General features: G+C 40.3%; 1 protein-coding gene across 2 annotated transcripts; it reads left to right on the top strand.

The window, feature by feature from the left end:
• Positions 1–698: 698 nt before the first annotated feature.
• On the top strand, positions 699–9,376 carry glra4b (glycine receptor, alpha 4b). Of its 2 annotated transcripts, none has more exons than XM_037118769.1 (10): positions 699–942; positions 1,452–1,579; positions 2,376–2,443; positions 3,885–4,108; positions 6,046–6,128; positions 6,214–6,351; positions 6,456–6,670; positions 7,625–7,783; positions 8,395–8,487; positions 8,820–9,376. In XM_037118769.1, the coding sequence occupies exons 1-10, from the start codon at positions 884–886 to the stop codon at positions 9,090–9,092; spliced, it is 1,440 nt and encodes a 479-aa protein (XP_036974664.1). In that variant the 5' UTR covers positions 699–883; the 3' UTR covers positions 9,093–9,376. The 2 variants fall into 2 exon arrangements, with proteins under 2 accessions (XP_036974664.1, XP_036974663.1); XM_037118768.1 differs by having other exon boundaries at positions 8,392–8,487.
• Positions 9,377–9,379: the final 3 nt, after the last annotated feature.

Raw genomic sequence — 9,379 nt, 5'->3', positions numbered from 1 at the left:
ACATGTGACAAACAGTAAAGAGCCGAAGTGGAAGATGTTAGTGGCAATCAAACTCTGTTAATGTTCTAATTTTAGAGGTGTAATCTGGAAGAGAGCTGTTGAAATCTTATATTTCATGTTTGTTGGTTTCTTTCGAGTTCATGGATTTTGGTTAATATTCACTTGGAGAGCTGTGTGGTTACTCAGCAGTGTTTGATCGAGGGTAAAACGAAGTATTTTTATCTTAAAGGGGCGCTGTGTAGTTATGGAAAGCCAATTCAAACTCAACATTTGAATATTAAAAATTCTAATGAGGTAATAATACAAATGCAGAAATATTCATTTGATTCGTAAGTGAATAAACAAGCTGTTCTCGGAGGAAGATAATGTCTCCAGAACACTGTTTGATCTTTGTTCTTTACCTTCTGATTTAAATTTCCTCCCAAAACTACACTTTTTAATAAATAATGTCTCTTATTTTTCGACAAAGAAAAAGCCTGATTGTAAATGTAACATGCTTGAATCTCGAACATCTCTGCTGACATGTCGCCTGTTCTGCTTTAGAAAACACGCTCCTGTCTCTTTAAATATTCTTGCAGTAATTCCTTGAACATGCATATGGCCATGAAAAAGAGATAAAGCCAGAAGAGACAGAGAAAGAAGAAGAGGAAGAAGAAGAAGAGGGAGAAAAAAAAAAAAACTTCCTCAGGATTTTGAATTATACAGCAGCAGCTTCCTGTAGTTTACACCTGCCCAGAGGAGGGAGGGATGCTCAGCTGAGTCCAGAAGGCAGAGCTTGGCTGGAACAGGCGACGACAACTTCTCTGCATCTGTGCTTTCTTTCTTTTCTTTTTTTTTTCTTCCATCCACTGGTCTTTATATCTGCTGTTTTTACTGTCTAAGGATGCTGTTGCACGTCTCGTGTGTGGTTTGGGCTTCAACTGTCATTTTTCTGCAAAACAGGTAAGATCATGTTGAAGTTTTTTCACAGGAGAAATCTTGAAATTACAAAGTATTTACTGTTTTTTTTTCTAATGATTTGACTTTAACAGCATATAAGAAGTGATGAAATAAGATTTTTTTAGGTGATATTTTGTTGTCTTCTTTAACCGAGAGGAAATGTCAGCATTACTGCTCCCTTAAGTGAGGTGAATGATGCATGAAATATTTTTGTAATCTATAATTAAAAGACAAGAGTTGCGTTTAGGAGAAATGTATTAAGGTAAGATTCGAGACGGACAGAAAAACAAATTTAAAAATAGTTTAATAAATGTATTTGGACTAGTTTATAGTATACATTTTAACAGACACTTCCAGCTAAAAATGATTCCTATAAATTAGGTCAAACTTTTCCTCAGGGAAAATTGGAGATATTAAATATTGAGAACCAAAGAAAAAAAAAAAAAAAAAGAAAGCCAAAATAAACAGGAAACATCAGAACATCCAGATTTGGTTGTCCCGTCACTGTGCAGGTCTGCGCTCTGTAAGGAGATGAAACTCCCCAGCAAGGCGTCCAGGCCCCCCTCACCATCTGACTTTCTGGACAAACTGATGGGACGCACATCTGGATACGACGCTCGCATTAGACCCAACTTCAAAGGTAACAAACACACTGCGCTGGGCGGCGCGCGGCGGGATGAACATCTACTGTCAGGACAGGTGTGAGAGTGAGCGCCCTGCTCGCTCTGTGCAACACTCTCGGGCGGTGAAGTAGCACAAATCACTCACAGATGGGTGGAAGAGTGAAAGATGCTGCCGGCTCTGATGCCTCCACACAGGAGACGTTTTTCTTTGTGTCATGTGTTGTCACTGTTTTTTTCTGCTGACCCACAGCCTCAGGTTCTGATTTTTATTTATTTATTTATTTATTTTTTGCACTGACCTCAGAAATGTGCAGTTACCCTCATATGTTCCCCCACAGGCCTATTTCCAGCCATTCTTGATCTCTGTGAAGCCAGCAGATTCTCTCTGACACACTTCCCCCTCAGTCTCAGGGGTCACATTTCATATATATTTCATCCTTGCTCCACATCCTTGTCAGTGCATGCTGGGTAAATCCCGCCTGATTATATACACTAATGTAACTAAAGGAGAATCAATAAATTATTGCTTTCTCTGGAAATGAGTCGCTGAAATATTTAAAGTTTTGGTGGTCGACAGATGGACTAACGCTAATGGGAGCGTAGTGGAAATGACAACACGATTTCATGCTGGTTATCCTGGATGAGTCTATTTATCAGGACACGGCGTGACACAGGAGAGAGTGAGCAGATGTTATTTTGTGGCAACACTCTGGATTTTACCGCCTTCAATACTTAATGTGTTCTCAGAAAAGCATCATCAGTGGAATTTAGAAAGTGTGACAGTGATGTGTGATGACATTCTGCTTCCATCAGGTCCTCCTGTCAACGTCACCTGTAACATCTTCATCAACAGCTTCGGATCCATCACCGAAACGACCATGGTGAGAGTTTTCTTCACAACCCTTCAGCTGTCACACTTAATCTCGATGATTTCAGACGAATGTGAACATCTGCTTTAATCATCTGATTGTTGGACTGGACTCCAAAAAACACCACACATGTTTTGATTATTTGCTTCTATGATTTCCACAGAACATACTGCTAATATAAAAACATAGCAATGAAGCCTTATAAACATTAGAGAAGTGAAGGAATTACACTTTAGTTCAGCACTTACTTCACGTTTCACTGTGTATGTAACTCATCTGTATCACTGTTACTAGTCTACACTTGTTGATCTCCCACATTACTGTCGCTTGCAATACTAGCAAGCATCAGATTTACTTCCTGCTACTCACTATACAAGATGGTAGCAGTGAGGATTAATAAGAGCTTACTCTGCAACAAGTTGTGTCACTTTGATGAGCAAAAAACATAAAAGCGATGCTCATTAAACTGATCTGGTGTCTGTAATCGTCCGTTTAAAAAGTCATTTTATTGTTCAATAGCAGTTTCACAACATTGTGACAGTGTTACAGAACTTAATCGTCAATTTTAGAAGTGATAAGTAGTAATTTTGTAATGAACAATGTAAGTATGTTAGTGAGTAAATGTACTTGGTTGCCGTATTGCAACACTTCAACACTTTCAAAACATTTGAATCTAAAGATATTTTCGATGTATACTAACATAATTTAAATATTAAGTAACATAATCTGTTTCTCAGCAATCCACCAAAAACAACAGTAAACACTACTCAGTTAAAAAACAAAGATTGCAGACCTCTGAGTCGTGTATCACTGCTGATTTTATTTAAATGTGCTTTAACAGAAGTCTCAGCTGAGCGACCTTGCTGCCAGTGTATTGTTTTCAGTGTGTGTTATTTGGACAGCAGAGCTGGGTAACACTCATACACATTATCCAGTGTCCCTGGCTCTTCTCCCGCTGTCCAGAGACGCCTTCAGAGGCGAGTTTCACGATGCCTAAACATGCTGTAATTAGATGATGACTAATTACGCCGTCTTGTAAGTGCATTACATAACGTCAGCATTGATTTTTCTCATATCTCTGTCAAATATTGGACTTTTGTGCATTCATGAGGCCCAAAGAGAGCGTTTTATTTATATTTATTCAAGTTTAGAGCTCAGAAAAGAGTCATGCATTTTCTAAAACACCTCTAGGGGAGGCCCATCAAATTTTAATTGATGACATTGTAAGTGGAGTTTTCTGTCGTTCAGTTTAGGAGCACTCAAGTCTGTTTTCCAGCGTTTATGCTTCTTCTTTTTTTTTGCCACAGTGAGAGTTAGCGTGGGCACAGTGCTCCTCACAACATTTCTGACAAACATATAAAGTCTTAATGTGATTCTACAGCATCAGTTCCTGAATGGCTGAATATTTTTGTATCTTTAATTTGTAATTTTGACTTTTATTTTCATATATCAGGACTACCGGCTGAACGTGTTTCTACGACAGCAGTGGAATGACCCTCGACTGGCGTATAAGGAGTATCCAGACGACTCTCTGGACCTGGACCCTTCAATGTTGGACTCCATTTGGAAACCTGACCTCTTCTTTGCAAATGAAAAAGGAGCCAACTTTCACGAGGTCACGACAGACAACAAACTGCTTCGGATTTTCCAGAATGGAAATGTGCTCTACAGTATCAGGTGACCTGTTTTTTTTTTTTTTTATTTATTTATGTTTTTTTATTCTGAATCTGGCTGAATAAAACCTCTATCTGCATTACTAATCCGGTTCCATGGTTCGTCAAGCTGCCAACTGTCATATAGATCTCTATCATGTGTTGTGTTCTAAACCTCTAAATATATGTCCCAACAAAATGTTTGTTTCACCCCAGTTCAGCTCAGTTGTCATTGTGTTGTCCAACACCCACTCTGAGCAAGTTCATGTTAAACAATAACTGCAGGCTACAACAGAATCAGGTCAGTAACGTGGTGCTGAAGCAGCGGTGAACTGTAGCGTGAGGAGCGTCATTAGAATATAAGAGGTGGGAGTTAAAGCTCTATTAGCAATTCTATCTAACATGAAATAAATCATCAGTTTCTTCTCCGGTCACTGAACAACATGTCCAACTATCTGGATCACTCATCAGCAGCTTTTATATTTCCCCCCATATTTAACAGCTTAAAAAGGACGTATGTGTTTATTCACTGTCTCACATTTGGCAAACCACTGTATCTCTGAAGACACTGACTGAGGATCAGTCGTTGTCCTCCTCCCTGCAGTATTGTTCATTTACATGAGATACTTACATTTTTTTCTGGGATTAAGAGGAAAAGGACACTTTAAAAGAGCCTGATATAAAGAGAAGCAACAGAAACTCAAACTTAGATATAGTTATTGCAAGTTATCATGCAAAAGCTTACTGTTATTACAAGACAAGTTTCTCTCTTAAATATCTTGATCTGTATGTCTCCTGTTATAACATAAAAGAATTTATGTTACAGTATGATATACTGTCACATTACCGTATATTGTTATAACAAGATTTCGTAAATGACATGAAAATAACTTGTTACAGCAGGAAACTTTTCTTGTTATATCATGATAAAATAACACAAAAATATATCTTATGAAACATTTGATGTTGTACCAAAAAGTTATTGCTTTATAACTTTAAATGTTTCACATATAACAAAATAATAGTCGATTTTTCATAACGAGAAAAGTCTGTTGCTATAAAATAACAAAAAAATATCTAGAACGTGAAAGATCTTGTTATAACAATATATTTTTATTGTTATAGCATTAAAATATTTTAAGTCAAGTTATTACATTTCAAAGTGAAATGTTTACATAATATCAAGATAAGCAAAAAATATAAATATTCTGTAATAACATGAAACTATCTGATAATAATGTGAGAGTAACTTGTTATAACACTAAACTTGTATTGTCATAACATGGAAATATTATAATATTTTAAAACATGTTATGTTACAACAATAAGTTATCGTATAATAATGGGAAACTCTCTTCTAATGAGGAAAAGATAACTTGTCTTTTCTTATGAAATGTTTTCTGTTATAACAACAACTTACTGCGTTATAATGTTAAATGTTTTACCTATAACAAGATAAACAGCAAATAATACATATGTTGTGATAACTTGATACTGTCTTATAATGAATATCCTGTTCTAACAAACTTTTCACATTATAATCCTCCGTACCAACACCTCTGTTGAGGAGTGGGATTATGCAGTATGATGAGGGGAGCACTCTCCTGTTTTCACTGATGGTGGTGCAGTCTTTTCAGCTCCTTTTACATCAAGCCCTCCATAAAGGCTGCCATGTTGTCAGTCTGCAGCTGTCAGGCCTTTGAGTGGTTTGTATGGGGCACAGTGGAGTAGACAGATGGACGTGAGGACAGAGAGGTTAGAGCTGCTTGATGGGACCTTTAATGTCGGGTGAGTGTGCAAAAAGGCTCTGAGTGACACATAAGCAGCAGGCGGCTGATGCTGTGGGTTTTTGCGCTCTGGGCTAGCTGGGTATCTATCTAGGATAGAGCATGTGAGGGTATCACCTTTTCATTTTACACCTTATTCCAGTATTATTACGGTGCTGCTGCCTCTGTTTTCCAGGCTGACACTTGTCCTCTCCTGTCCCATGGATCTGAAAAACTTCCCCATGGACAGCCAGACGTGTACGATGCAGCTTGAAAGCTGTGAGTTCATCTTTCTTTATGCAGTGCTTGAAGACATTTTGATCTCGTCACACACTTACGCACCCTCTCTCTTTGTCTCCTCTAGTTGGCTACACCATGAATGATCTTATTTTTGAATGGCTGGATGTGGGAGCGGTGCAGGTGGCCGATGATCTGATGCTCCCCCAGTTCGTGCTGAAAGAGGAGAAAGGCCTGGGCTACTGCACCAAGCACTACAACACAGGTACGTGACGCACGACCACCCGCTCGCCAACATCCTCGATACACGCTGTCAATCAACTTCTAATGAGACTGTCAGGTTGTACCTGTATCTCCTCCTGTGGTTAGGTAAATTCACCTGCATCGAGGTCAAGTTCTACCTTGAGCGTCAGATGGGCTACTACCTGATCCAGATGTACATACCGAGCCTGCTCACCGTCATCCTGTCCTGGGTGTCGTTCTGGATCAACATGGACGCGGCTCCGGCCAGAGTCGGGCTGGGAATCACCACGGTGCTCACCATGACGACGCAGAGCTCCGGCTCCAGGGCCTCCCTGCCAAAGGTCAAACAGTTTGGTTTGTGGAGACAATACACTAAGTCGTAGTTTATTTTAAATTCAATTAAATCCCAAATTGTTTTAGTTTTGAGCCCTGCCAGGCCTTTTAATGCCCTCGTCATTGCTTGTAGTTCAGAGGATCTGTGTGTAGGATTTAGTGACATCTAGCGGTGAGGTTGCAGATTGCATTCAACTGAACATCCCTCATCTGACCCTCCCCTGACTACAAGGATGCAAAAGAAAACAACAACAAACAAACAAAACGGGGAAGGGGGAAGCTAGTTTTAAATGTTTGAAGCTACAACAGCAGAATGTCTCCAATCACGCTGCTCGGGTAAATGCACTTAGATACTTTTGATTGCTGGAAAAAAAAAAAATAATTAATCAGAGTCGATATTTCAGTATCATTTTCAATCTATAAATATCAGTTATTTACACTTCTACTCCATTACATTTCAGAAGGCAAATATTTTTACTTTTTTATAGTTAATACTTTTTACTCCACTGCCATTAGTTAGCATCTAAAGCTACTACTGACTTTCAAGAGAAGATTTTACATACAAAACACATAATCAGTTTATAAAATAGGACACATCGTGATAGATTACGCGTATAAAGCAGTTAAAATTGTTTCCACCTTGACCCTTTGCATTAAGACTGTTGAGATGTTAAAGACATAATATGTAACATTCTCACAGTCAAATGACTGATAATAACTGGACCTTTGTTATATATTTTGTTGAGTTGTGTTCTCAGATCATTAGATTGTCATCTGCAACAGTAGTTATTCAACAATGAAGACAACAAATCCCATGATCCAACTCTCCTTCACCACGAATTCAAACTGCATCTTTTGGTATTGCTTTGACTGAGAGACTCCGAGTGGCAGAAGTGACATGCTGACATGAACGCTAATGTTACCCAAGTGATTTCACTGCTCTGTATGTTCCCGTCTCTCAGGTGTCCTACGTGAAAGCCATCGACATCTGGATGGCGGTGTGTCTTCTTTTCGTGTTCGCCGCACTGCTGGAGTACGCGGCCGTTAATTTCGTTTCGCGGCAGCACAAGGAGTTCTTCAGACTGAGGAGGAAGCTCAAAGAACAACAGCGGCAGAGAGCTGTGAGTGCGAAGCCACCCCCTCAGCCCCTTGGGCGGCTGTCACCTGCTATTCCCTGCGCCCAGCTATGCACGGGCAACACGACTCAGCTGCATGTCGCGCTCCAGCCGGGGAAATGCAGGCGGCACTGACCTGTGATTAATTCAAAACCATCGCCTTATTCTTCTGTCGGCTGAATGTTCCCAACATACTGCTGCCTCACTGTGGATCTCAGGAGAAGGAGACAAATACAGGAGACAAAATAGGCCAAACCACCTTTAAATATAAAGCACCTCTAAATGAAGCAGTGTGACAGCAGCTGTAGGATTCATTAATACCTTGTAATATTTATAACACAAGACGAGAAACATCTGCTTGAACCCTGCTTGTACTTCATTTGTTGGAATTATGCAACGCCTGTGAAATTTACTCTGACTATTCGTCTCATTTCACATTAACACCGGGCTCGTATTCACTTTGCAAGACGCAGCCAATGATGGCTCGCTAATGTAGAAGATTTGAAACATGCACTCGGTGCGGCGGAGTCGTGTCGGTGCTGAGAACCGTTCGATCACCGCAGCCTCATTGATGAGTTAATGCAATGTGGTTTTTTTTTTTGTGTCCTCATCAGCAGGCAAGTAGTGACAGTAAGGTGAAAGGAAACAACACGTCAGGCAACAACGCTCCTCACGGGAACGCGGCCCAGCAGTGCAGCGTCTGCGCCCGGGTATGTGTTTGTCACCATGCTCAGTTTAAAAATGAAAGTTCTGTCGTTATTCACTCACAGGCCAGTGGAAAGACGACAAAACAGTGGTGCAGCGTTCTCATAACCAAGATGTAGTAGATGGGGACTTAGAATAAAATGGCTCCTTATGCTGTTGTTGTTGCAACTCTGTTTTGCTGTGAAGCTCCAGAAATGGGGGAGAGTAGATAATGAGAACATTTTAATTTTTGGGTGAACTGTTCCTTAAACAACAGCTGATCACAGACACCAGTTACACTGTTAAGATTCTCAGTGAGAGCAGATTGGTTATTCTGTGCTGCATCTTCTTCTTGCAGGAGGAGGAGCTGGCACAACAGGGTTTACTCTTCCAGAGTTATGGACTATCATTGTCAACAGGAACCGCAGCGGAAATGGATGCAACGCCCGTCTTTGCAGATTTACCCCCCGGCTTAGGTTTCTACGACATACGCCGGCGCTTTGTGGATCGGGCAAAAAGGATTGACACCATCTCCCGAGCTCTTTTCCCCATGAGCTTCCTCATGTTTAACGTCCTCTACTGGCTCACCTACAAAGTTCTACGACATGAGGACCTTCTAGCCGCACTGTGACAACACAACCACTGAGGACCGTAAAGACAGTGGATAACTTTAATTCTGCTCTCATCACTGAAACATTTACAGGCTGAGAGTCCTCAGCCGAGCCATGCAAGATGCGTTGTGACTGCATGTCCAGTGCCATCGGAAAATTCCATGACATGGAGGAGTCCATCGGCCTCTTTAAATTTTTAATACTTAAAGATATGCACTCTTTATTGGCACTGATGCTTTATGCATTACATGTCAGTGTACGTTATGTGTGTACCGTCAGCATCTGAAGAATACGCTTCTTTGGAGAG

The sequence above is a fragment of the Acanthopagrus latus genome, chromosome 13 (genome assembly GCF_904848185.1).
Source record: "Acanthopagrus latus isolate v.2019 chromosome 13, fAcaLat1.1, whole genome shotgun sequence".
Classification (NCBI taxonomy): Eukaryota; Metazoa; Chordata; class Actinopteri; order Spariformes; family Sparidae; genus Acanthopagrus; species Acanthopagrus latus.
Note: the sequence above shows the minus strand (reverse complement) of the source record. Positions and strands in the feature narration are given on the sequence as shown.